Source organism: Alternaria postmessia (genome assembly GCF_024291825.1).
Source record: "Alternaria postmessia strain BMP 2775 chromosome Unknown scaffold_44, whole genome shotgun sequence".
NCBI lineage: Eukaryota > Fungi > Ascomycota > Dothideomycetes > Pleosporales > Pleosporaceae > Alternaria > Alternaria postmessia.
In genome coordinates, this window is record NW_026260117.1 from 15,291 (window position 1) to 42,402 (window position 27,112).

General features: G+C 52.0%; 11 protein-coding genes across 11 annotated transcripts; 5 read left to right on the plus strand and 6 right to left on the minus strand.

Moving 5' to 3' along the window:
• Positions 1–2,109: 2,109 nt before the first annotated feature.
• Positions 2,110–2,652, plus strand: J4E82_006968 (uncharacterized protein; the record flags this gene model as incomplete). The annotated part of the gene is made up of 1 exon (XM_051733217.1): positions 2,110–2,652. The coding sequence occupies one exon, from the start codon at positions 2,110–2,112 to the stop codon at positions 2,650–2,652; it is 543 nt and encodes a 180-aa protein (XP_051586962.1).
• Positions 2,653–3,593: 941 nt separating this feature from the next.
• J4E82_006969 (uncharacterized protein) lies at positions 3,594–4,163 on the plus strand (the record flags this gene model as incomplete). Its single annotated transcript, XM_051733218.1, has 1 exon — positions 3,594–4,163. One exon carries the CDS (start codon positions 3,594–3,596, stop codon positions 4,161–4,163), a length of 570 nt encoding a protein of 189 aa, XP_051586963.1.
• Positions 4,164–5,665: 1,502 nt separating this feature from the next.
• ATM1 (Iron-sulfur clusters transporter atm1, mitochondrial) lies at positions 5,666–7,817 on the minus strand (the record flags this gene model as incomplete). Its single annotated transcript, XM_051733219.1, has 2 exons — positions 5,666–7,275; positions 7,331–7,817. The coding sequence occupies 2 exons, from the start codon at positions 7,815–7,817 to the stop codon at positions 5,666–5,668; spliced, it is 2,097 nt and encodes a 698-aa protein (XP_051586964.1).
• Positions 7,818–8,061: 244 nt separating this feature from the next.
• J4E82_006971 (uncharacterized protein) lies at positions 8,062–9,400 on the plus strand (the record flags this gene model as incomplete). Its single annotated transcript, XM_051733220.1, has 4 exons — positions 8,062–8,239; positions 8,306–8,786; positions 8,838–9,054; positions 9,113–9,400. The coding sequence occupies 4 exons, from the start codon at positions 8,062–8,064 to the stop codon at positions 9,398–9,400; spliced, it is 1,164 nt and encodes a 387-aa protein (XP_051586965.1).
• Positions 9,401–10,738: 1,338 nt separating this feature from the next.
• J4E82_006972 (uncharacterized protein) lies at positions 10,739–11,588 on the minus strand (the record flags this gene model as incomplete). The annotated part of the gene is made up of 3 exons (XM_051733221.1): positions 10,739–11,042; positions 11,125–11,179; positions 11,234–11,588. The coding sequence occupies 3 exons, from the start codon at positions 11,586–11,588 to the stop codon at positions 10,739–10,741; spliced, it is 714 nt and encodes a 237-aa protein (XP_051586966.1).
• Positions 11,589–12,079: 491 nt separating this feature from the next.
• On the plus strand, positions 12,080–12,736 carry J4E82_006973 (uncharacterized protein; the record flags this gene model as incomplete). Its single annotated transcript, XM_051733222.1, has 3 exons — positions 12,080–12,139; positions 12,210–12,273; positions 12,348–12,736. 3 exons carry the CDS (start codon positions 12,080–12,082, stop codon positions 12,734–12,736), a joined length of 513 nt encoding a protein of 170 aa, XP_051586967.1.
• Positions 12,737–14,334: 1,598 nt separating this feature from the next.
• Positions 14,335–15,780, minus strand: J4E82_006974 (uncharacterized protein; the record flags this gene model as incomplete). Its single annotated transcript, XM_051733223.1, has 1 exon — positions 14,335–15,780. The coding sequence occupies one exon, from the start codon at positions 15,778–15,780 to the stop codon at positions 14,335–14,337; it is 1,446 nt and encodes a 481-aa protein (XP_051586968.1).
• Positions 15,781–17,651: 1,871 nt separating this feature from the next.
• RAS1_2 (Ras GTPase) lies at positions 17,652–18,453 on the minus strand (the record flags this gene model as incomplete). The annotated part of the gene is made up of 2 exons (XM_051733224.1): positions 17,652–18,314; positions 18,376–18,453. The coding sequence occupies 2 exons, from the start codon at positions 18,451–18,453 to the stop codon at positions 17,652–17,654; spliced, it is 741 nt and encodes a 246-aa protein (XP_051586969.1).
• Positions 18,454–20,969: 2,516 nt separating this feature from the next.
• On the minus strand, positions 20,970–23,120 carry J4E82_006976 (uncharacterized protein; the record flags this gene model as incomplete). The annotated part of the gene is made up of 2 exons (XM_051733225.1): positions 20,970–21,415; positions 21,467–23,120. 2 exons carry the CDS (start codon positions 23,118–23,120, stop codon positions 20,970–20,972), a joined length of 2,100 nt encoding a protein of 699 aa, XP_051586970.1.
• Positions 23,121–23,904: 784 nt separating this feature from the next.
• Positions 23,905–24,717, plus strand: J4E82_006977 (uncharacterized protein; the record flags this gene model as incomplete). Its single annotated transcript, XM_051733226.1, has 1 exon — positions 23,905–24,717. One exon carries the CDS (start codon positions 23,905–23,907, stop codon positions 24,715–24,717), a length of 813 nt encoding a protein of 270 aa, XP_051586971.1.
• Positions 24,718–25,155: 438 nt separating this feature from the next.
• Positions 25,156–26,872, minus strand: J4E82_006978 (uncharacterized protein; the record flags this gene model as incomplete). The annotated part of the gene is made up of 2 exons (XM_051733227.1): positions 25,156–26,411; positions 26,476–26,872. The coding sequence occupies 2 exons, from the start codon at positions 26,870–26,872 to the stop codon at positions 25,156–25,158; spliced, it is 1,653 nt and encodes a 550-aa protein (XP_051586972.1).
• Between the last annotated feature and the right edge of the window lie 240 nt (positions 26,873–27,112).

Here is a 27,112-nt window from a genome sequence, read left to right on the forward strand (position 1 = left end):
TTGGCAGGTGCCTGATGTCACCAACACTACAATCTAAGCATGCACCGGCTCTGCATAGCCGATACGACCCTTTCATCTCAACAGCTGACTTCGATCGGAAAGTGACTACGGATCGTACATCTCCATCTCGTTTTTCGGTGTTCTCGCCTGAACGCCTTGTTGGCACCGATTGGTCAAGCCGTATCAGCTCCGAGGACGCGGAGGTCTCTCATCGACACCACGATACGGCGTATACGGTGCGACCAAGAGCACGCGCTGGTTGACCAACGACAGTTATTATCGCGCTCGATATCGCCACCGTCAAGTCTCGTAATTCTCTCCAATGCTACATTACTTTGCAAGGACTACTCCAAACGCCTCAATCATGTAATCATCCTACACCGAACTACAGTCGAATAGGCCTTCAGGCTCCAATCATCTCACAAATCCACACCTTATACCAATCCTTACGGAGTCCACTTCGACGCTTAGGCCGATACGCAGCAGCCAGCGCGGCAGCAAGACTGCAATCTAAGCATTCCCTTTCGACGATGAATTCTGTCTCTGTACAGTCCACCAAGAACCATTGTTGCACAAGGCTAGCCTTCAACACTGCTACCTCCGCCTCTCCGATTTGATATCGAGTCAAGTTTCTGCTTTATACTTTTCTGACAACGTCGCTATTGGTAGGTGTATGGGTCATCGAAGCTGGATTGCAGTGCTCGAATCTAGTCTTCCATATGAATGATCGAATTGCGGACGCAGGCATGATCCGATATACCCTACCATCCGTCTGGGACGGGTTCTTGAGCTCAAATCGAACCTTCAGTGCTGTCGCTGTTTCGCGTACGACTACGTTAATGTCCTGGAAATTCAGACCCTCTGGCAATCTCGACGCGACGGCGATGTCCAACTCAGATGCCATGTATTCATCTGTCATAGTCGGGTATGAGCGTTCATACAGCTGGATGGTACCCACCGTGACAGTCACCCGACCCGACAAATGCCCCGCATACGACTGCCTGAATGTACTGTAATAAGTACACATCCCAAAGTTGGATACCGCACTCTGTGAATCTCCCTGCTTTGGCACACGACCAGAGAAGAGCCGCAACGTATCGTTTAACCAATTTTTGGAACTATACAGAGCTGATATAACATCTGAATCGTACCGGTTGCTCTCAATGCCTGGCTGCCTTGAATCGGTACTCCTCTTACGTCCTGGTGGTTGGATGTAAAATTGCTCTATACCTAGACGCGACGGGTGCAAAGAGGTGGGGTTGTCCACTTTTGACAACAATTGTCCAAGTTTGACAACGGTCTCGAGCAGGACGATAAAGCAATACCCTTCCCCAGCCTTACCGCCGTGACATGAAGCACACCCACATGCGCGCTTCAGCGCCGTCTTGTATGCCTTGTATGTTGCCACAGCTATGCTCGCATCAAGCTTTACATCATGGTCCATATATTGTCGAAGTCCATAAGAGCAATGACTTTGTAGTTGTTGTTGTAACACATCAATGAAGCTATTTACTTGCGCAAGATATCGCTGTTCTTGATGAAATCTTCCCAGCTAGTCAGTTTGTCATCTAAGATGCTGTGGCTCTTCTCCAATCCTTTACTGTTGAAGTATCCAGGGTTGGCATTGAGCGAGTGGGTCTCTAACACCTCTGATGCCCTGTCTGGAGGCATGCGCTTCTACGAGCCTTGAAACAATACTACATACAGCGCTTCGAGCTACTCTATACACCCCGGTATGACTGTTCGAGAAATGCAAACACAGGCGAATGCGTCACTTCTCGAGGCAAAATGCGCATAGTCGTAAATAGAAACCAGACCACGCATAGGCAAGGGGGCAGCTACAGTAACCTTGCGATAACCAGCGCGAGGCCGGCGCAAGAACAATTCCGACGAACATGCGCTGATTCGCTGCTCTACTTCAGTGGGGTGAGCAACACCAATGAAAGTACTGGATGCATCCAGGTGTGCGACGACTGTGCCTCAACTACGCGCCCGGGATGTGCGACGTTCGTCGGCGATCCCTCAAAACTACACCTCTCGTCCATTCTTCTTCTGAACACCTTCACCCCGACACATCGCAAACGATCCTCGAAACCAGTCTTCGATTACATGGCGCACGATCGGGCAGCAGCTCCTTCTATTATTGAGTCTGAAACGTGGGATATCTGCACACCTTCCGCATCTTCCGAGAATACCACAAAGAACGCTTTGGGTATCGAAATGCCACAATCTTCTTCCATCCCATGGCCCGGGCGAACCTTCATGATCCGATCTCATAAAACGGGGCAGGTTATCACGTTCTTGGACGGTGAGATCGTGATGGACAAACCAGGAGGCCTTGGTATTTTCAAGTGGCGATGCGTTGAGGAGAAAGGATGGATGGGGTTTAAGGACCCAGCTTCTGCACAATACCTTGGTCATCATGAACATGGAGTTCTGTTCTGTAAAACCCCTCATCATCGAAACAACGAATACCTATGCCCCCGAATGCGCCCAGAAGGTGGATTCGTTCTGCTAGTACGTCAGGGTGACCATCTTCGCCCCTTGGGTGTATTTGCAAACGAATCGGAAAAGGAGATCAGACGGAAGGTTAAGATTATGGACTGGAGCTCTGAGGAGATTGTATGGGATTTTATTGAAGTGCAACATTAGGAATGATAATAGTTACCGAGACAGATATCTTGAAGGAAACGTACACCCTGCTGGAAAATATTACGCTAGTACAGTTACCCCTTTGTTGGTGTTGAAGCAGGTGTTGACCTTTGTCAATGTGTACTAGAGTGTTGTGCCTGACATCCTAAACCGCAAAGTCCTATGGGTATTTAATTATCGTTGCAGCTTCGGTATGCCTTCTTAGTATATGATGCCCAGTCGTATCAACTCCTGGTTCTTTGTGAGTTGTGCCATCCTCGCAAGGATAAACAATTGCAACTGATCGGATGAAGGACAATCGAGGGATGTGACGCCTGATCGCAAAATTTTGGAATGGTTGCGATGCTCATGTTACTGCAGTTGAGACAAAACGTAAATGCGAGTCCAAGTACGTCACTGGGAATGTTGAAATGAAGTTCCACCTCACCCTGCAGCCTCTATCGCAAGTTAACCCCGCTCTCCGCTAACAACAAAGGCTAGCTAATCAGCACAAACCTCAGCTCTTTTTGTGAGCCTACTCATCACACGGCATACGTTCCCTGCAAGAAGAAGCGATGACATCTTAGCCTACAGTTGGCAGATCCATCGCTCAGTCACGGTTACAGCCAACCAACCATGTCGCTCAGCAAGCACACGAAACGCGACTTGCAGAATTTATTAAATACTTGTGTGCGCATCTATGGACAGTCTTCACCGGTTTGTGCGGCTTGGCCACCCTGCCGCTGCGCAGTATTGCTTCAGCCACAATAAGGCAACTGCCAAGTCTTGTTTCCGACAGGTCGACGCCTTCTCTTATAATACAGACGATGCCTGTGCCTTCGCTGCATTTCTCGGCACTTCTTATGTTCTCTTGAGGGGTTCCTCGTTAAGCCAGTACGATGATTACCGACAATTCTGAATACACCGGCAGGTTTCATTGCATGTTTCGCTATTACACGAGCATGTCACTCGGGCCGATTCGACTGCCTCGGCTGCCTCCCTTCAACTACGAACCTCTTCCTGCCAGGTGTATTCGGGTACTGGAACTTCAACCTGGTGAGCGCACCGACCCTTTCCAAGGCCGTTTCACCATCATATCGATCGGTGGTGGAGACAAGTACGATGCTCTCTCATACATGTGGGGTGATGCGTCGCCCGTGGATCACATCGTTGTCGATGGCGCAGCTATACCAGTGGCTTGGAACCTCGCAAGGGCATTAGAATACCTGCGCGATCAGCAGGGCTCAGAGGTTCGTAGAATCTGGATAGATGCAGTATGTATCAATCAACAAGATGAGAAAGAGCGCGGGCATCAGGTTGCTATGATGCGTTCAGTTTATAACAAAGCGGACTGTGTTCGGATCTGGATCAACGGACCTGACCTAGAAGAAGAGAGTGAAGCAGTGGCGGCGCTCAAAAGCTTTGAGCTACGCACGGAAGGATTGAACTGGGGCCTAGGCGATGACATACAGTTCTGGGAGCCTGTGGGGCCGATATTCAAGAACAAATACTGGGAACGACTCTGGATGTAGGTCACAGTCAATTCACACGAAGACATACTGTAGCTAATCCTATACGCAATGAACTATCAGACAACAGGAGGTCATGAACGCGCAGCGACTAGTTCTGCATTGCATGAACGTCATTGTTCTTGGTACCAACTTTTGGCAATTCCAAGAAGCCATAGATAAACTGACGAAAGCGGCCCTTGGGAAGTCAGATACACAGATGATGCTTCAGATATCCACGATACTGAGCATTGTACTTGTCGATAGGGGTCCGCTCATTGACATGCTCCCTCAGACTCTCAACCTGAAGTCATCCAGAACTCATGATCGACTTTATGCAATCATGCATTTGGCCAATGATTTTCAGGAAAACGACATAGATGTCGACTACAACAAAACAGCTAGTCAGGTTATGCTTGACGCAGTTGACCACCACATTAGACTGCATCGTAATCTTCGTTTTCTGGACAGTTGCTTTTGGTCAAACTTTGACGAAAACGAGTATGCGGAACACAACTCAGAACGCTCATTTCTCACTTGGATCCCACGCACATGGTCAGAGTCTTTCGAATGTGGGACACCCATAAGTTCCTCTCAGAGGAGACTTGGACACGAAATCACCATTGGTGAACAGCTGGACGATGATGAAGATAGCTCCGACAAGATACTCGCAACTGGTAAATACGCGCATAACAAAAGATCAGTAAAATCTCTGACCAATCTTCCAGATAACGAGTTGTTCACGACCTGTGCGTCGGACTCCGTTGATATGACTCATATGCGATTACGTGTTCGTGCAATGAAAGTTGGCGAGGTACGAACAGTGTTGCCGTTGCCAATTGAACGTGATCGTGACGGAATGACTGTGGCCCAATTCTGGTCATCCGGTCTCGGTCAGCACATTGGGTCATATTTCTGCCGCGAGAAGCAACAGATACCACTTGAAGTGGTCCGAGCCTTGGCTAGATGGTGGCCAAATCAGTACATTAATTACGAAAACGTCGTACTTGGGCTCAAGTGGTTCTACGACTGGAGTACGAGGCCAGATCTTGCAGATCGTCATATCGGTTTTGGCGGACACTTGATCGACGCCTTGGTAGCACCACTACCCAATTATAGCAACCATAGTGCAGCGATCACTGCAATATCTCACATCGTCATGGAACTCACCGACCGAAAGTGCATCTTGACCGACAAAGACCAGTTCGGCCTCATTCCCGAATGCAACATAAGAGCTGGGGACGAAATATGGATGTTACTCGGATGTTCCGTAACATGTGTATTAAGGAAACAACCCAACGGAACGTATGAGCATATCTGCACAGCAAAAATTCCCGTTCTTATGGATAGCATCGTAGGCCACACGGACATTCGACGTTTCTCAACAAAGGCAGCACCAGGCGAACAAATTGGGGAATGGACGATTGAGGATATCGAACTCGTCTAAAGAGGTTACGTAGATCAATGAGGTGTAGGAAGATTTCAACTGCAGCTCTATCACCAGCCTTCTAAACCACTACAACCACCTACTTCTTCTCCCCATCCTTACCCTTCTCTTCACCCTCCCCCTCACCCTCCTCCTTCTCAACAAACATAGTCTCCTGCGCACTCCAAAGCTCACTATACAACCCCCCACAATCAATCAAATCCTGATGCGTCCCACTCTCCGCCACACCCCCCTCCCTCAGCACAATAATAACATCGCTATCATAAATCGTGCGCAGGCGATGCGCCACAAAGACACTTGTGCGTCTCTTCTCCCTAACAAGAGAATTGATGTGTGAAAGGAGAGCTTGCTCGGTATGTGTATCCAGCGCACTCGTCGCCTCATCAAAGAACAAGAACGGCGGATCCTTCAGCACCAGCCTAGCAATTGCCAATCTCTGCTTCTCACCACCCGAAATCATCATGCCCCTCTCCCCAACCATGGTCTGGTATCCATCCGGAAACCGCGCAATACTCTCATCGATACGCGCGCGTCTCGCCGCCTCGATGACTTGTTCTTGCGTCGCGTCCAAGTTACCGTAGTGGATGTTGTGTTGAATAGTGTTGTTGAAGAGTGGGGTATCTTGCGGTACAACACCAATCGCCCTGCGCAAGCTATCCAGCGACACATCGCGGATATCCTGACCATCGATCAAGATACGTCCCTCCTGCGCATCGTAGTAGCGGAACAAAAGGCGAAGGATAGTTGATTTTCCGCAGCCACTAGGTCCAACGATGGCGACTTTCTTGCCCGCGGGAATAGTAAGGTTGAGGTTCTTGAGAATAGGTCTGTCGTGGCGGTATCCAAACGTTACGTTTTCGAATTTGATCTCTCCGGTTTTGAGGGCGAGGGGCTTGGCATCTGGCTTATCCTTGACGGCTACGTTGACTTTTTGGAGGTTGAACAGGGTCTCCATGTCTAGGAGACTCTGGCGGAGTTCGCGGTACATGGAGCCGAGGAAGTTGAGGGGCACGGAGAGCTGGAAGACGAGCTGGTTGACCATGACAAGGTCGCCGACTGTAAGCTGGCCCGTGGCAACGCCGTTGGCGGCGAGGTACATCATAGCAGTGAGAGCGGAAGAGAAGATGATGTTCTGGCCCGAGTTGAGGAAGGCGAGGGAAGTGGCGACCTTGATGGACGCTTTTTCGTAGTCTTTGAGCGCTTTGTCGTAGCGCCCGACTTCGTATTTCTCGTTGTTGAAGTACTTTACGGCCTCGTAGTTGATCATGGAGTCGACGGCGACGGTGGCGGCTTTGTTGTCGGCGGCGTTTGCTTGCTTGCGGAATTTGGTGCGCCATGATGTGGTCATGATGGTGAAGACAGAGTATGCGGTCATGGTTGTGCCGGTGATGAGAGCAAATTGCCAGCCGTACTGATAGGTCAGGATACCGCATACCAATGAGATTTCCAGTGCCGTGGGAAAGATGTGAAAGACCATGGCAGTCAGCAAGAAGCTGATGCCCTTGGTTCCGCGATCAATGGCCCGTGTCAAGCCTCCGGTTTGTCGTGACAGATGGAAGCTCAAGTCTAGCCGGAGCAAATGCTCATAGACACTGCAAGCGACCTTGCGTATCGCCTTCTGGGCCACACTGGCGAAAACAGCATTGCGGAGTTCTTGGGATACAGTGGCGCCAATACGAGTCATTCCGTCTGGAGGGAGTCTCAGCCAGGGTGGAAGAAAGATGCATTGTTGGGTCTAGCTTACATGCAATGATCATAGAGCCTGCCACTGTCGTCGCCGTGCCGCCAACAGCTGCAAAGTCTATGTTCATGGCGTCTACAATGCTCTTGAAGTAGAAGGGAACTTGGACGTTCAGCAGCTTTGCGCCTACAAGCAAGCCCACGCTGAGGCCGACCCTAAATCTGGTGCCCAGATTATCCTTTGGCCACAGGTATGCTGACATTTCCTTCATGATAGCCCAGTCGGCCTTGCGCTGCTCCTTGTTGGTCAGGACCTGCTCTTGGAGCAAGGGATCCGTCTTTGCGACTTTGGCAGCAGCGGGGTCGGCGGCAGGTTTGGTAGCTTCGACGGCTGGCTTTGCGCCTGGGTTTGGCCGCTGGCCGTGAGCATCTTTTCTGTGTAGCGGGGAGGAGGTGAAGACGCGGATGCCGTGGTGTAGAGGATGCGGGCGCAAACTGCATGCCCGAAGGCCCGGCCGACTGGCGGCGCGGGCAAGTGGTTGGATTAACATGGCGAACCTCACATGTTAGGAGCCCAACCGCTGCCACAGGACGGAGAGAAGCTTTATATGCTTGGAGTTGGAGATGACAAGAGGTGTTTGCGTGAGTACCTTGAGACATGTCGCCATGCATCCCACGTTGCCTTAGCGCGTTTTCCCCGGCAGGGCTGAAGCGAGTCTTGCATCATCGCTGCTCCGAGCTTGTCCACAAGGAACACCTCCCACAGCCAACACGCGCCAATTGACCGGCACAGCCATGTTACGACCGGCTGCCTCGCCCTGGAGAAACCTCTCGCGCACATCGGCGGCTGCCATACGGCGGACGCCCATTGCGGCGCGATGCATCAACATATCTGCCACCAACTCGTCGACGGAGCCCGCGCTGCAGCAGGCAGTCAGTGTCGAGGGCACAGCGACGCCCATGCATACTCCAGGTGAGAGAGAAGCCGAGGAATAACAGACAAAAACATGCAAAAAAACGTTTACTCACCACACGTCAGACGCCCGTTTCGAAGTCATAGGCACTCCCTTCTCGCTGCTCTCAGTCTCCCTCTCCGCATCGCAGACGCTCTACACCCGCCGCGGAACACTCGTTGGCCTCAGTGGAAAGTCTGAGAACACACTGTCAACCCTCTCCTTCCTCGAGCCCCTGCAGAGAGCCCCCGTCGGCATCCCATTCCTCTACCAGAAAGTGTCTTCCACGAGCCCCGTCACCGCGCTCGTCTCCACAAAGTCGCCCATATCGAGCATCGTCTCGGTCAACATGGATGGAAGAGACGACTGGATCATCAGCCAGAGGCAGGCATTGCTTGCGTGGACTGGCCATACTCTGAAGTTGAAACCACAGTACAACGTCAAGCTAGGCCTCGCACACTGGGGAAACACATACATCACCGGCAGAGGACTGCTGGCGCTTGCAGGAAGCGGGCAAATCTACCAGGTCCAAGTCAAGGCTGGTGAGAGCTATGTTGCGCATCCCAGGTACGTCGAGACAGCAAGCACACTTGGATGTCTGCACTAACAACCACACAGCAACGTCGTAGCATACACAGCCTCCAACACACCACCAATCCCCTTCCGATTCAAGTCATCAAACCTCCGCTTCCAGGTCCCAGACCTCGGCTTCGGCTCCATGGTTCAAAACACTAAATTCTTCCGCACCATGAGCAAGACAGCCACATGGCGCGCGCTAGCAACTACATACTACACCCTCAAGACATGGCTGCGGAGAACAGTCTGGGGCGACAGAGTAAGTTTCATATATCCCAACACCCCCGCGCCCACAAAACGCTAACAACTGCGCACAGTTATTCCTCCGCTTCGAAGGCCCTACCACCATGCTGGTTCAATCCCGCGCCTCGCGAATCAGCGACGTCCTCACCCTGAGAAACGTCGACGAGATTGCAGATAGCCCACCAGGCGCTGTCGAGGATGCTGCTACGCGCAAGATTAAAGAGGAGATCAAGTCGATAGGAGAGGGCACAAAGGCACCTATACCCAATACTGATGCTTCGGGGACTATAAGGTATGCTACTGTCAAAGATGGCAAAGCCGAGTTTGAGACACCAAAGGTAGTAGAGGCGCCGAAAGTATAGGATTAGCAAATCTGTTTACCATGTGTAACCATTGTTATGACATGTTTTTTTTTGGCAACATGCGACTAAGACTCTTAACATTTACTACTAGCGTCTGGCGTATGCGACCGCGAGACGCTCGCGCTAGAAAATCCCCATTTGTCCTGGACTTTGGATGTCCCCATGCCCAGCATCGAGCCGTACCAGACATGCTTCTGGTGTTCTACTGCATGAGGAACCGGCCAAGGATGCGCTGTCAGCTTCTCGCTTTCTTGTTTGTTCTCGCCAGCATGAACGTCTTGTCCCGCGGTTGTTATTGGGCGTTGGTCGTCGTCGTCGTGTGGTGGGACAGGAAGAGGGGATTGAAGCAGCGGCGGGTCTTGGTCCACCACCATCTGCGGCACGACTTTGGTGGTGAGAATAGTTGGCTCTGTTGTTGATGTTGATGTGCAAATAGTTTGGCTTGCGGTGACTAGAGGTGAAGCCTTGTCGGAGCGTGGGTGCGGCTCTGCTACTAGAGGTAGAAAGGTATGTTTCGTGCTTGACATGGGTGGAAGAGACATGGTTTTAGTGATTACGTTGGGGTAAACAGAGAATGGATTCTGTTGTATGTCATCTATCACCGGCTCTGGAGGTCTTTATACACGCGCTTTGGTTTGAGCGAGACCTGAACGATGTGTGATGATCGAGGTGTGCAGCAGATATCAGGTCATCTCGTGATTATGGCGACGTCGTTGCGTTGCGAGCTGACGCAGCGATAAGCTTCCTGAATGGACAATGCAGGGTCTGGTAATGGGGCTGTTAGAGTTTGGCCATCCTTGGATCTCTCACACCACGTTCATCGAACGTCGTTCGAGAACTAGTCCTTAGCTGTGTGCAAGGGTTTACTTTGGTAGCGTATGCATGCAGGACGAGTGCTTTTGAAAAGCGGGGAAACCTTGTCGGCCAGTTCTTCCGAGCCGCGACCTGCTTGAAGTGCGGAGGTCCTTGTCCCAACGTGCCTGCTGGAGGTGGTACGATCTTCCGTTGGTGCGTTCTTCACAAGCGAGCTGGAGTTGGCGGGTAAGAGCGATTGGCTATGTGAGATTTGCCAAGGCATTACTGATATTCTATGTTCAACTTCCTAAGCGGTGATGCACATGTTGTCGATGGACTTGTGTGAAACAACAAGTACATACAAACATTCGATTCTTGCTGGAATGATATCTCAGTTTCACTAGTCACTGCATCATGGTACGAGAAGTCCCTTTCAGGTTACAAGTTGATAAGCAGCCCGATGATTGAATCCCAAAGATTGTATACGTACAAGACCAGACGAGCTACATCTGACATATGCTAGATATGGTTCGCGTTCCACACTCACCCTTCGAAAGGAATAGAAACAGGCTCTTCAGCGGCCAACCGCTTGACCAACTCGGGGTCTCTAATGTGAAGCAGATTGGTCCAATTCATCTCCCGAGGAGCCTCTTCTGCCCGAAGGCGAAGCTTCGCAGGTGGATCCACGAGCGAGCCATCGTCTGCATTGACGCAGACAACCTGTTCATCTTGAGGGATATCGATATCCCATTGGCAGTATATGCCATCATCCTGGAAGAAACGGAAGCCTGGGAACTCTTTGCCGTTACAACCAGTAGCTGGCGTTGCACCTTGGTCGCAATACGCACTGCATGTTGTTAGCTTGGCTATCGTGCATGTTCAGTGGTTGTACTTGCATTCCGTTGGTATTCGTAAGAGCCAGGCGAAACTGTTCGCCATTTCCATTGAGTGGGCGATACAACTGGCGGAGAACACCACCTTGCACTGCCAGTACATTAGCACAATCCTATATGGTCTGAACCGCTGCGTTGTACTCACAACGTTGCTCGGCTCCACTGGCACAGATAAGAGTCGCGCCATCACCGCCCTCGGCCATGCTTGCAAAGGGGAATTCATCAGTCTCCATACCCGGTCCTCCATCTACAAGACCCAGACAAGGGCGCTCGCGACTTGACGGATCAGGGGTGACTCCAGAGTCGATGCGTTTCTGGTCGGCATCACCATTGGGGTCGTAGTTGAAGAGATCGTTGCCGGGCTGAACGCAGGTTTGGTAATAACAGATGTTCGTGCAGATAGTCGGCTGTCTGGCGCAATTGTAATTACGCGTAGTCTGGCCGAGGGTACTTGCAACCAAGGTGGAGATGACAAAGATGGGGCCGGCAAGAGAGTTCATTGTGGTTATCTTGATAAGTAGCGTAGGATGGTGGAAAGGAGAATTGTCAATCGAGGTTTGTTCGCTCAAAGTTAGCAGTACATTATTTAGATACTAAAGGCCTTTTATGTTCAAAGGATCTTGAGTAGGTTGTCGTGGGCGTACCTCGACATAGCTTACATGTTGCTAAGCGTGGGTAGTGCTAGGCTACCCATGGATTTGCAAATGTTGCAAGCTCATAGCCCCAAAGTAACACTGACGGAGTTCCAGATTACGCCTTGCCCGTACGCTCCTGGAATGATCAAGGTACCTGTCAGCCGGGGGGCCATTCTATGCTGAATCAGTGGCACAGGGCGTAAGCGAGGTACGTCATACTGTCAGCTACCTAGGTACTATGTAAATCTAACACCGGGCAGTATATAATATGACCCCAGCCCCAACGCTGTCATACGGTACCCAGTTCGATACATACTTAATCCACGGCTAAAAACACAACTTTTGAGACTGCGAAAATGTCGGAGAAACTCAAGGATGCTATTCCCATCTTCTGCAATGCCAGTATCCCGAGACAGGTAAGCTGATGTGTTCTCATGGATGAGCATAACAGGTATTGAAGGAATTGTGGCGCTAACAAGTCAACAGATACTGGAAGAATTCGTCACGCTGAGCCATGGAGTGCCGGATGTAGAGGATGTCGAAGGCCTGGGTATGCAGAACGGAAGAGTCGTCCTCGGGTCATAGACCTGCAACCACGGAACTCTTGACTAACAAATGACATAGCTGTTCTCGTCGACACACAAGACGTATCCCAAATCACCAGCTATATCTCCGTACCCATTTCTGACAATCTTCCAATGCCATTCCTAGATTGGAGTGCGGAAGACATTATCGAATGGGCAGCGCAGCACCTGGATCGCCAGAGAGACGGTATCGTCCCCTACGAGCTCGTCATCCTGGATCAGCAGACGTTGAAGGACAAGACCTGCCTCTTGGTAACAACAAAAGATGGTGAACTCTCACGTAATCCCGGGAATCCTGCTCGTATCATGGTCAGATCGGACTTTAAATCTGCGTTGGCTACGCTTAATGTCAAGGTTCAGTTTTGTGGCGGTGATGGCCATTTTGAGACAACGGCATCGGATGGCGTTATCCGACATTATGACGATTAAGTCGGCGCGGTTTCGGTCAGCCATAGCATGATGCGCCTTATTGGGATTCGTACACAGGCTGGATACTCTGTCTACAATGAGTTAGGTGGCTATAATTCAGCATATACTTGTTCAACTCTGATTCGGGTCCAAGAGACTTGTCACATCCTAGTGTATCCGTCATCTTATACTGGACAATCAGGATCAGGCGTAATCTGATGCAAGAACACTGAGCTGTAGGATCATGCGCTCCAGCTCTAAGACACCGCGGGAATAGCCTTCCTTGCATGTGGAGGTAGGTCGGCAGATATCAAAATGTCTTACTACAAGCTATGCTACGTTTTGGATGATCCCACGCATCTATCATTAGGTATATAAGATACCTCCCACATCTTTCAGGCGACTTCACTTGTTAAAATTCAACATACCCAAGACGAAGCGGTAAGCTAAGATTATCACGCCCTCATAAGTATTTAGATGACAGCCTCCGAGTACCATTGACTTTACTGACTGTCTCTCCAGACCAAATTTCTCCTACAAATCTTTCAAGTGTCCCTAGATTTTCAGAAAAGGCCACCAAGATGCTCACACCGTCAACTCCCATCCTCCTCTCACTCCTCGCCATCTCCTCTGTGGCCACTGCCTCACCTCTATCTGCACGCCAAGACTCGGGAGTAGAGTGGTCCTTCAGTGTCTACCAAAGCACCTCGCGATGCACCGGTGCGACCGACACCTACAACGGCACCTCATCTCAAGGATGTACCAAAGGCATCCGAAACGGCTCATTTGGGTCCTACATAAGAGGCAACATCAGCTCGGGGTGCTCAGTCTATCTGTACCGCGACGACAGTTGCAGTCTCGAACGAATTGTCGATGTGTTGAGCTCTGATATCGAGTCTGATTGTTCGCAGACGGTAATCGAGCACGCGAATGTTCCAAGTTTTGACGTTGTTTGTGAGTAGAGCGATATATGGTTTCAGCTGTCGTGGATGAGTGAGGGGACAGCTGGATAGGGTTCTGTAGGAAGTTTTCTGACAGCGAGAAATGAAGAAGCCGTGACTATCTGCTTGAACACTGGTTTCTTTCACTGTGTTAATTTTCATTTTAAGACATGCTCCAGAATAGTACACTCTCTCCATGAGGAGATTTCTTTCCTCGGATCTCCTTGTTCTCCGAATGAATACGGTAAGAAGTGTTTGAGGTAGGTCGCGCTCCCTCAATCTCCTACTTCTCTTCACTGAAAGGTTGGGGTGGCTTTCTCAGCTAACTGGCCTATGACATAGAAGTACCCGCATCGTTCACGACAGTGTAGAAGAAGACAACAACCTTGGGCCAGACCCCGCGATAACATCAAGACTATGACAGAAAGCACAACTGCAGGTCGAGACGTCTGTTCGTATAGAGTCGTTACCATCAAGTCCAGCAACATTGCAAAGCTAGAGCAGGTTACCAAGTCCAAGTTTCTTAACGAGAAAGGCAACGCTATTACTCCACTGCCTCTATATGGCGAAACGTTTGCCTGGAGAGTTTCAATCCTGGATGATACAGGGAAGAAGGATATGGCGAAGCATGAAGGTGTGTCGAGTATGAAAGAGAATCCGAAACGGGTTCCATCAAAGTCAACCAATATATCTAGCAAACCTCTTCCACTCCTCGTCCCGCAAGAGGTGTTGCAGGTCTTCCTCTCGCAGGCACATCGCAACAGCTACACTCCCCTCCCGACTCCTAGGCATCAGATACATAAGCGACTCCACAGGCACAAAGCCCGGCCGTCTAACAGCAACTGGAGAGCCCAATCTCAACCCAAAGTCCCACTCATAAGCGGGTACCTTTGTCCATGAGCTAAGCGCAATGTCAACGCTCATATCGAGGGTAGCTGTAAAGCTCGTTTTCGTCGCGTTGTCTGGCGATTGGGATAAAAAGGTGACCAGAGAGCGAGTCCGGTATGCAACATCTGACGCTAAGGGATCAACTGCCTGCCTCATCTTGGCGGCGATATGACCCAGCGGGGTGGAAAGTAAGGACGCCTGGGGATAGCTAGTGTATGCCATGTTTTGCAGTACGCCAGGGTAGTCAGGATGTATGTCCAGATAGCGTCTAGCATCAACAGCCCGTGCAAACGTCACCGAGGCATCCGGACGCAGACGGGACTGCCTTGTGCGCAGAACAGAGAGGAAGATGAAAGCGGAGAGAGCATCGTCGGTCGATATGAAGCTGGTAAGATCTTGAGGAAGAGAGGCAGTCGCAAGCCCCTTCAACGACTCCAATGACTCGGCTGAGAAGTCGAAATACGTCCAAGCACACTTGCTAGGTGGTTCTGGACTCTTCCGCTCGACGGTGTTATCCACTTCCTTGTCAACAGTGGGAGGTAAAGGAGGAAACAGCTGATTCTGCAGCTCAGGTCCAGGCGCCCAGCCTTCATCCTCAATCAGCGGAACAATACCTACTCTCGTCATATTACCAATCCCAAGCTCATTTTCAGTAAAATGCTCGCTCCGACACGCCTGGCACAGCCAGCCCAAGACAGCCGCCTGGCCCATCATGTCGCACACATTGTGTTGCATATTAACACAAAGCACCAGCCCACCACGTACATAATTAATCTGCACGAGCATCACTGGAGCAGGCTCATCAGAAGAAGCCCCCGAAGCTTTCTTCGGGTCGAACCCCATGGCAGCAGCAGCCAAAGTAGGACACGGCGCCCAAACACCCTCACCCAACACACTCATCGGGAATCCCTTTTGGTGCATCAGATCAAAACTGGGTATCTCGGCATCTCCAGTGTAATCTCGTACGACTAGCTGCGGCACCGGTTCGTACGGCCGAATCTTGTAATGGGGCACAGCCTCAGTATCAGGGTTTATGTTTACGACTTGACCAGCAACCCAAGGGAAGTTCGCTGCTAGCTCTGCCAATCCAGCAGTCATGGTCGAGGTAACCTGGTGATGTGACGGTTGCCCCTCTTCTGACTCCGACAGCGGAAACATGAAGGCTAGTTGGGTATAAAGCTTGAACAGCGCGGGCTGGGCACCCATCAGGTCGATATCCATATCCAGGGGACTCATGCTCGGAATACGCGATTGGTCCGGTATTGGGAACCTTCAAACCACATGTTAGTTGATTTCCGTGGTTAATTGGGAATAACAGCTGTACAAGTGACATTCTCGGCTTACGTGGTTAAGGCTGGTATGGTAGCGTGTGTGTGTGCTGCTTTCTCAAGACCCCGCAGCGGTTTGCACAGGTTCAAGAAAAAAAAGGGTACCAGACCCTCTCAAACTTCTGAAACCAGCAACGACGCGTCAAAGCCTGACGACGAAATGACCGCAGTCTCTCCTGTTAAGTTGTTGCCTCAAGCCTGAGGTGCGCAAGATGGGATCATCCCGAGTATGAGCGCTGGTAGTGGCCGACTTGTACAGTCTACTTGTACTCGACCTGACGGAGTGCACATTGGCACAAACGGCGTTAAACTCATAATGACTCATCTCGATGTTATAAGACCGTTGCTCAAATCATCGAAAAGAAGATCAAGGCAAGACCATCTTTTGAAGCCAACGAACACAGCGATAGTCAAGCTTGTGAATTCCATCTAACAAGCACAACATCTGCCTCTCGGTAAGCATCAGAAAGAATCGCCCGATTATCAGTCGTAACTGCCAGTGCACATGGGGTGATGGAACGTCGCTAGCCTTGCCGTCTCGGGGGACTTGCAGGGTCTCTTTGATGACCCGCAGTATGCAATGCTGCCCAACTTGACAGGTTGAATGCCAGAGAAAAAAAATACCCCGACCTCTCCTTTTCCCACCACCAACAGCGTAATGAGCAAGAAACCAGCTTTTGATTGCATGCAGGCTCACGGCGGTGGCGAATTTTTTTTCGTCATGCATCATGTTCTTGGTTGTGTACCTGGAGCTACTAGCCTGCTTGCATTCGCCCGCGCGTGTACGTTACGTTGCTGGGATGTCCGTCGCCAATACTTTATGCCAGTGGATGTTTTCAATTGAACCGTTGTCCCGCTTGCCGCAACGCACGCACGTACGCAACAGCAGGGGCAGGCAAGAAGGAAGGGATAGCCTCTCCGTATTTCGCAAAGTCTCCGTCTGCCGCAACAGTCCAGCTGCGCGAATGTCATCTTTAATTCATCTGTCGGTTTCGAGGAAGTAGAGCGATTGGCTAGTGAGCTGGCACATTAATTGCAAATACTCCAATCCCCGCTTGTCGCTCGCGTGGAAGAGCACTTTCGGGGGTTCCACATGTCCTCATTGCCGGAGTCGGGTCGGTTTCTTTGTGGGGAAGGATTTCCTGTGGTAAGGTACCGGAACATCGGAGACTGACTATCCGGGACCAAATGATGAAGATCACTCATGGGAAGGAGAGAGAAGACGAACAAGGCGGAAGGAGGCAAGCTGACTACCAAAAAAAGATAAGACGTTGAATTCGAAAGGTATCTCGGGGGGGCGTTATAGAAGAATGTAGTACCCAAACTGAACCCATATGACTTTTCCGTCCTTATTCCAGGTTTTGAGATTTCCAAATGCCATGCGCTAACAATAAACACATGCTACCACGGTACCGTCTTCCAGATTGTCAAGATATTGTTGCCTCTTTTGCAACCAAACCGCCAGCCCTAGCCCACTAATCAAATCAGCCGTACAGTGTCATGCAAGATCTCAGTGCTGCGCAGATCTCAGTCGTTAAGGAAATAAGAATAGGCTAATGTTCGCAGTACTCCAGATACTCCATGGGTCTCATGCAAAACCAAAGTGAGACCATCGATGCAAACGCCGCTCATATGCCGACGCCTTGTTGAGTGCTTTCTATCAGTGATGTAGGCCAACGACAACGCGATGTGTCGTAACCTGTTGTTGTGCAGTAAATCCAAATATGTATATCGGAAAGCGTATCGGTCGTTGGACCGAAGGGGTATCAAGCTTGAAGCTCAAAGAATCACGCACTTCGGTTTGTCTTTGCCGCGTTTGTTGCCTCCAGTCATGCCAGCACCTCGTGTACGACGGTCACCAGCTCCTCTTGTGCGGTCCTTCTCGTGGTAGCCGGTACGTGCTCGAGGTTCTTTCCTGTCTGTAGGGGAACGTCCACTGCCTTGTCGTTGCCGTCGGAGCTGTCGAACGACGTCAAAGAAGGCCTTCTCGACGTTGACGCAGTTTTTGGCGGATGCCTCGACGAAGTCGCAGCCAAGTTCCTTTGCGAGTGCTTGTCCCTCTTGGGTCGAGACTTCGCGTTCGGTGACACGGTCGCATTTGTTTCCAACCAGCATCACAGGGGCTTGGCCGAACATGGGTGCGGATGCGCTGATGGGCGAGCCGGGGTAGGTGGGCGAACCAGCCATGGCCGTCTCCTTGACGCGCTGTATTTGGCTGTGGAAACGCTGTATGCGAGCGAAGGAAGAACGTGATGAGATGCTGTAAACGAGTACGAAGCCCTCGCCGTCGCGTATCCATTGGTCCCGTAGGGCAATGTATTCTTCTTGGCCAGCCGTGTCGAGGACTTCGAGCATGCAGGACTGGCCGTCAATCTGCACCTGCTTGCGGTACGAGTCTTCGATGGTGGGGTCGTAGGTTTCAACAAAGTGGTTCAAGCACAACTAGCAGCGGTCAGCCATGTCAACAGATCGGGGACGGGGGAGCAAGTTGGGGAAGGGCTACCTGTATGGTCAGGGCAGTTTTTCCTACACCGCCGTCGCCCAGCACCACCAGCTTGTACAGCGTCATCTTCCCCGCCATGGTGTTGGTAGTAGATCGGAGTCGGCCTCGTCAATGCAGGTCGTGTCTAGTGCGCGGATGCGGCGGACAGGGCACAGATCAAGGGCGGCGTGTTATGCAAGCAGAGCTTGCCACGTAGTCGCAGAGAGTCGCCTCGTGTTCTGCAGTGGATTCGCAGCTGACCAGCGGGCTCACAGCTTAGGTTGGGAGCAGTGGTGTCGGTCCAGAAGGGGGGTGAGACGAAGAAGGGGGGAGGCGCGGCCAGAATCAGCGTCGATGTCGTGGTTCCAGACGGCGGTCCACAATCACACAGCAGCAACAATAGGTGCGCGTGTCGACGGGGAGCTGCAGGCGCTTCAGAATCGATCGGGGGGGTGGCGTCGGTGGTGAGGACAATGGTTGCACACGCAGACGTCGAGACGGAAGCGTGGCCTGTGCAGCAGGGCCGACGCAGAAACGGCGGCAGGAGTGAGCGGGGAGGTGATGCGGCTGACGGCAAGGGGAGAGGGAGAGAAAGGCTGGGCGTGGTCCGACGGTGGTCGAGTCGAGATGATGATGGAGAGAAAGTTGGGCGAGGTAAGGTGTGGCAGGCTTGCTTGGTCAGGGTTCTCGCTCCAGTGGCTCGTGTCCCCACGTGAAGATGGTCGACTTGGATTTGGCAATGCACAGATGCGGCAAGGGAACTAGAAAGGTGCAAGAGTCTGAGTCCGGGGCATCACCTATCAATCAGCGTCTACTATCGGGGCTCCGTTGCATGGACGCGGGCGACGTGGGATGAGCAAGCAGCGGCGTGGACGGGGGCAACGATAGCGGCGTGATGAATGAGGGAGGTCAAAAGAAACGCGCGATTAGTCGACATGGGCGGCCGGGGTTTTTACGCTGCGTCGAGGTTGGCACCTTGGGCCTTGGGCGACGGCGCTGCAGCACTGGGGGCTGCCAGACATCAGGATTCGCCTAGTCCTGTCCAGGCCATTCAGACGAGAAACAGCCAAGGGCTGCACCGCCAGAAGCACAAAAGACCGCCTCGCCGACCCGGGCCCGTGGCTGGCTGCTGGGTGTACATATAAGCCCATGACGCCGTGGCCCCCCTTCCCAAGTCCTGGAAGCCTGGTCTCGAAAATGTGTGCGGCCGTCTCGTTGTGCCATGTCGCCTGCGAGTCGACCATGCACAACGGCCAGAAGAGCTGCCGTCGTCTCAGTGCGCAAGCGCAGGCGGCAGGCCCTAGGACTATACTAGGGCTGCTAACGGGGACCCCCCTTGGGGGTGTCATTGGGGAGAGAGGGAGCGCGCAGGCCACTACACATGCACCCTCGACTCTGTAGGAACAAGAAAGACGCCGAGCCATCGACAGCCCGCTCTTTAGCAGCAGCAGCACTCCCCCCTCATCGCTGCAACATTCCAGCCACACCAAGGGACACAAAGCAAGGGCCGTGCTGCAACAACATGTAAAGCATGCTTGGACATTGCAGGGCGAGGTGTGAGATGGGACGGGCAGTTTTGCGCCAGGGTTTCAGTCCTGGTCAGTCCTGGCCTTGAAGGGATGGTGCTTCGGGGAACAGGACCCCAAGCCGCAACAGCGTGTAGCCGATAATCGCTTGGCTCACTGCTACTGCTTGTTGATATTCTGGCCGAGCCGACGGGATCACTGCACCAACAGACGTCGTCTCCGGCACGTCTCTGGCAAATACGAGCCACCTCCGCGACCGACACTGGCGGCGCGGCCTGCTATCTCGTGTAAGACGTCTTGCTGCCGTTACCGCATTGATTGGTGACCATGCGACAACTATTTTTGCCGGTAAGAGAGCTTGTAGACGCGGCGTGAGGCACAACCTGAGATGACAGGACGAGCCAACGCGACGCTGACGAGGCTCACTCGCCGACCAGACGATGCGACTCAGGGAATGCCTTGATATATGCGCTGATGAAGTGTCAAGCTCCCAGATGGGCGGGAAGGTCGCAGCTCAGCACAGAGCTCCATGTATGTCAGCCCCCCGGGAAGTTGCAGGAGCGCAGTCCGGCGGTTGGGCCATCGCCCGCAGCACCATGCAAGCACGTGTTTGGGGTGGGGCCAACAACACGCTGCCGTGACGGAAACGGTATCCTTTTCCCCTGCTTTTCAGCTCCACGTCGTTCAATTGTTTGTTGGTTTGCCCATGATGCGAGATTAACCGCTGGGGCGTTTGGCGTCGAGCGTTGAACGGTCGCTTCGTGTAACACGATTTTCGGGGGACGGGCCGCTGCTCGCCGGTTCCGACTCCGCTCATTCATCCGGTAACGAGCCAGCAAATACGAGGTGGCTGCTATGCAAACGGCTTGTACTGATATCGGGGAGAATGTTGATATGCGCCCAGCTGGTAAGAGACGGTGCAGCCTACATGGCTAGGATCCCTAGGGGACTTATAAAAGAGCGAAGGCGCGACAATGATAGATGTTTACTCAACGTGTACATTCAAAGACGCTATAACAACTAATCGCTAACACAGTTCACATTACCTCTACAAGAGCAGTTCCTTGCTAGTAGTCCACATCCCATTTCCTACAACTTCGCCCTCGCCTCCGTGGCCTTGTGCAGATCCTTCCCCTTGACCTTGAAGTACTCCCTAACCTTCTCCCTCGCAACATCAACAGCTTGCCTGTCTTCAATCGTGCTCGGAACACTGACTTCCTTGTCAAACTCTCCATGCGTAGCATTCTCCAACAGCTCACGCAGCACTCTCCTCAGCGTCTTGCCGCTCCTAGTCTTGGGTATCATCCCTTTGCCTTGTATGATGCCGCCGAGACTTGCAATTGCACCAATCTGCTCACGTACTAGACGTTGAACCTCGGCGAAGAGTTTGTCGTCTGCCACAGCGGACTCGGAATGTGCGTGAGCGGATAGTGTGATGAAGGCGAAGGGAAGGTGACCTTTCAAAGCGTCGGGGATGCCGACTACAGCTGCTTCGGCGATGGAGGTGTGGGTCGTGATAGCTTGCTCTATGGCGCCTAGCACTTGTCAGTTTATTCCCACAGCCCATCAAGTGAGACGTGACATACCTGTACTGAAGCGGTGTGCCGCAACATTAATCACATCATCTGCCCTTGCCATGATTGAAATGTATCCCTCCTCGTCAATCATACCAGCATCGCCAGTGTCAATCCACTTCCCATCGAACCTCTTCATGTAGCCCTTGTAGAAGCGTTCTTCGTCTTCCCAGAGCGTAGTAAAAGCCGTTGGAGCAAGCGGTATCGCCATGACGATATTGCCCATCTCGCCTCTCTTAACCTCTTTGCCTGAGTCATCCACAATACGTACATCAAACCCGGGCATAGCCTTTCCAGCTGAGCCAGGCTTAATCGGAAGCGGCGCAGGTCTCTCCTGCGAAGAAAAATCCAGTCCAGCAGAGGCGCTGAGTGCGATGCCCGAGATAGGTGAGCCAGATTCGGAAGACCACCAGTTGTCTACAACCATGGCACCTGGAGCGCAGTGCTTTGTGAGCAGCTTCTGGTACATCTGGATGATGCTCGGTTCGCTCCTTTCTCCTGCCAGGAAAAGCGCCCTGAGTGTCTTCAAGGCACCCTTTTGCCCTCTTTCCTCGAAAAACTCATTGTCGCCGTCGTCCCTGCGGATTGCGCGTAGAGCTGTGGGAGCGGTGAACATGGTCGTCACTTTGTACTCTTCGATTACGCGCCAGAATGTGCTCGCATCGGGGGTTCCGACGGGTTTGCCCTCGAATAGAACAGTGGTAGCACCAGCTAGCAGTGGAGCGTAGACAATGTAAGAATGCCCAACAACCCAACCGATATCGCTTGCCGTGAACATAACGTCGCCCGGACCATGGACTCCGAACAGGTACTTGATGGAAAAGTTCAGTCCAACAGCGTGACCCCCTGCTGAGCGGACAACACCCTTTGGTAGCCCGGTAGTACCTGATGTGTAAATGATGTACAGTCCGTCGCCGCTTTTAACAGGCACAGCATCTGCCTTCAAACCTCTATTCTTCGCGCTCTTGACTAGTCGTTGCCAGTTTCTCTGACCCTCCTCTTTGACTATCGGATCCCATCTTAGCTGCTCTCTCTGCCAAACAATCGTCTTGAATGGCTTGAAACTACTCTTGTGAACGGCGCCTTCAATCATCGATTTGTACTCGGTGGGCTTCTTGGCTCCTTCAATCCCGCAAGAAGCCGTCATGATCGCGACAGGGCGACTTGCCTCGATCCGCTGGGCCAGTGCCGCCGGCGAGAAGCCACCAAACACAACCGCATGTATAGCTCCAAGCCTGGCGATAGCGAGCATAGCAAACAGCGCAGCTGGTATCATCGGCATGTAAATCAATACGACATCGCCTTTCTTGACTCCCTCTTCCCTCAACACACCTGCCAGTGTCTCTACTTCTTGCAAAAGCTGCTTGTACGTGTACTGCTCTTTCTGACCGGTCACTGGACTATCCCAGCAGATCGCGACCCTCTCGCCGTTACCGTTTGCCACATGGCGGTCAACACAGTTGTATGTTGTTGAAATCTCACCATCGGCAAACCACTCCCAGTGCTCGTGTGACACATTGCTCTTCTTCAAGTGCTTGGTGCTCCTTTGGAACGCTGTAGACGGCTTCTTATGCCAGTATAGATTGTTCGCTTGACGCTGCCAGAACTGCTCGGGGTTGTTGATGGAGGCCGCGTAGACCTGATCCTGGATGTGCTCTTGAGGCATCTTGTCAATCCGGATGGATGATGTTAATTGACTATGTGATGAAAGCAGTCTGCTAGATGCAGTGGCGAAGCTAACACAGACGTGTGGGCGACAAGCTGAAAGGGAAGCAAATGGCGGTACGCTGAACTTGGAGATGGTGAATGCAGTAAAGCACGAGTTGCTCTTCGCGAAGAGCATATGGGCGTCATGAGCATTGATCTTTTAGACTTTGCCGATCGGTCCAAGGGGACCGACGATGCTGACCTCGGAAGGAGATGGCTCGGACTACCCCAAGCCCTGAAGCTCCCCGCAAAGCGCTAGCGGGGTGCTAACACCTGGGCACGGCTGGGGACGGCATCCCGCCTGGTCGGATGCTGACCGTAAGCGCATCGACTTACGCATGATGTCAAGTGGGTTCTAACTTCTCCTTATCGTAGGTCCCTTCATATATGACATTCGTGCAGGTTGTGGTAGAGAGCTTGGTGTGAAGAATGTTGAGATGCGGAGGTGGCTGGGAGGCTAGACATTAAGCTTTGACGCACGACTGCTTCGTGAAGACTCAACTCTGAAGCTACTCAGATCGCGTGGCTAGATAGATGCAGCCTAACTTCGTCCTATTCGATATGAAAAACCGTGAGTGGGATCCAGACGCCCTCGACTCTGTGAGGTGTATTACGGACATTCTTACTCCGTGCATATTCCCGATGACGTACATAACCCCATGCCTTCAACCATCAGCCAAGTAGACTTCAGCCCGCAAAAACTACTACCTCTAGCCTCTACACAGCAGTTTACCAGCATAACCATGTCTCTGTCCCCTTCACCACGCGCACTATTCTTCGATGTATTCGGTACCTGCGTCAACTGGCGCGCGACCGTCACTAGTGCGCTTTCCCTCGCAGCCCACAAGTCGCTCAACTCAGCAACCGCATCATTGGCATCTAAATTACGATTGCGAGCATCGGAAATGACAGATGAACACTGGGGGAAGTTCGCCCAGCAATGGCGAAACAGTTACAAGATATTCACAAAACAACTAGCCGCTGACCCCTCAATCCCGTGGAAATCAGTCGACGACCACCACTTGAGCGCGTTGAAGCAGCTTATCACGGAATGGGAGCTTGATGGCCTGTGGAATGACGAGGAGATTCTTGCTCTGAGCTTAGTCTGGCACCAATTAGTCCCTTGGGAAGATTCTGCCGCCGGCGTTGAGTTACTCAACAAACGATTTGCAACAGCCATGCTTTCGAACGGGAATGTGAGTCTTCTTACAGATCTCCGTGCGTACAGTGGGATACCTTTTATACATATCTTCTCGGCTGAGATGTTCGGCACTTACAAACCTGCGCCGGAAGTATATCTTGGGGCGGCGGAGAAACTTGGTTTGGAACCTAAGGAGTGTGTTATGGTGGCTGCGCATCTACCTGACCTCAAAGCTGCACATGAAAATGGACTAAAGACTGTTTACGTGGAGAGGGCTGGGGAGGAGGATTGGACTGAAGAGGAGATCAAGGAGGCGAGGGAGGCGGGCTGGGTGGATCTGTGGATTGGATTGGAAGAGGGGAGTATGGGTTTTATTAGTGTAGCGGAAAAGTTAGGGATCGCTGATGGAATGTAAGGTGGAGGCTTTGTGATTGTATTGAGCTTTTCTCAGTCACATATAGTGTAAGCAACGAGATGTCTACTAAGATACAGTTGGCCGAACTATGTTACATTACCTCTTGCTAGAGATCTGAAGACGGTTAACACTCCCCAAACTGCAACTGCATCGCACACCAAAGCACTTATCCCATAACCATTGCGGAGAATCAGCTAGGTAATAGTCAGATCTGAATGCGACATGCTCTTTTCATTCTCAGTCAATACCACCAAACAAGACCTCCGGCATCCTCTTCTCCACCTCTCCCACTCACCCAGTCATGCACAAGGATAGCCTCCATATTTATGCAGGACAAGAATTTATTATATCATCAAGCAATATCGGTATTCATGAACATCGTCACTACGTTACCATACCATCAAAACACCAACACACACCCTACCAAACCCATCCTCCTCAAACAACAGCTTTCGCCTTCCCCTCCCTCCTAAGCCTACTCTTCTCCACAGCCTCCTCAACCTTCGTCTTCCTCCACGTACACGACTCAGCAAAATCGCATATCCGACATTTAAACGCCTCCTCAATCTCCACTCCCTTGGCCTCCCTCGCACCCTTCCACCAAGCCATCTCACTCCCAACATACGCATCGATGACTTCCGGCTCGTACACCGTAAGCCGACTACCAAGCACATCTCCCGTCTTTGCGTACCGAAACTCCGCCCGTAGTATCGGGCTCAAGCTTCCCTTTGGAAACGTTTCTTGCATCTCTGTGACGAGCAGACTCCATAGTGAGAGTAGATTTGGGTAATTTGTCGCTTCGGACTCTGGGTTCCCATGCGGACCTATGGAAGAGATTTCACCCAAGAAGGTTTGCGTAAAAGGCGCAAGTGGGTCGAGGCTGTAGCGCTGCAGGACAGTCTCCGCATCCACTGTGTTTAAAGAGAGGGATTCGAGGAGTTTGCGGTAGAGCATGAGTTGCATCCATGTAGGGCGTAGACTCGCACCGGTTGGGAGAGATTTCGCGGAGCGCGTCTTTACATCTGCAATGTAGATTTGGCGGTCTGAGGGATCTGGTGCGGAGGGCAACAGGTCGGATGAAGACGGTTTCCCAGAGGCTTTGGCAAAAGCGTCTGAGATGCTGGGCTGATTCGGTGGCAAAGGAACAATACCACCGTTCTTCTCTGCCCTCGCCCTCTCAACCTCTTGCTCAAATTCCGCGTCGGGACAAACATAACTGATCTCATCGATAACCCCGTTAACAACCTGACCCTCAATCACACCCCAGACTTCCAGTTCTCTCGTCAGTCCCATCTCCCTCAAACACCTCAGCCCAGAAATCGCATTCCACATTCTCAGCCCAAATCCATCTTCTTTGCTTTCAATCTGCACCGGCACCGTTGTGTGGACTTGGTCTTCGAGCGTTTGGTGGATCTTGCTACCAGTCTTCATAGCCTGTGTTCGTGGCTTCCGCCCGAATTTGCTGAGCGTGTAAAAATACTGTAATTCGCACCAAGCCGGGGAGACGAGATCGGTCACCGAGAGACATTTCTTGGGTTTCGTTCGGAAACGCTCGAGGGGCGGACGGGTGTCGGTTTCAGCGGCTTGGACGGCTTGAGTTGGAGCGGGTGGAGCGGCGGCAGTGGCTTGCGATGCGCTGCGCTTAGGTTGGAATTGCAAAGGTGAAGGCGGAGTGGCTGGTTGTTCGTGAGGAACTAGGCGCTGTTAGTTGTCAGTTCATACGACATGTCTCCTACTATGGGTTCTTGGTCGACGTACCACTCCACGTCCGTCGCGATCTCTCGTCGTACTCGACTTCCAGCGCCTTCCGCTCTCGCATGGGCGAACTCTGTATGTCCCTCTGTGTATCCGCGTCGACACTCCTCTTGCCCTTGGTAACGCGCAGCACCGTGGGTCTGTGTACCTGCACGAACCCGTCCACATCCTGCTCTTCATCTTCTCGTTCGCCCTCCTCGAACTCAATGCTAGGCAGCACTGCACTCTTCTGGGTTTGCGCCGCGTCTCTTATCGTGTCGAAAGCGTCTGCAAGTATGGTGTCGTCGTCAATGTCGATATCGGAGCCGTAGTCACTCAGCGTCGCGATAGACTGGATGTCGATATCGGAACCATATTCGCTCGCGTAATTCGACGTCAGCTGTGTGGTTGGTGCCGCCATGATGCCATGATCTAGCCGCGACGTGCTGGTCGTGCGTGTGTGGCGACTCTTTGACGCGCTGAGCGTGCTGGCGCGTTTTCGCGTGTACTCGTGAGGTCATCGGCGGGCGGGCCAATCGAGGGGTGATTAAACACCAAAATGCGAATAGAAAAATGTGTGTACAGGAAATAAAACTGTAAAAAGGCAATCTGGTATTTCCCACTCTTCTCATTGTTACTAGAAGTATGCGTGAGTGCCTGC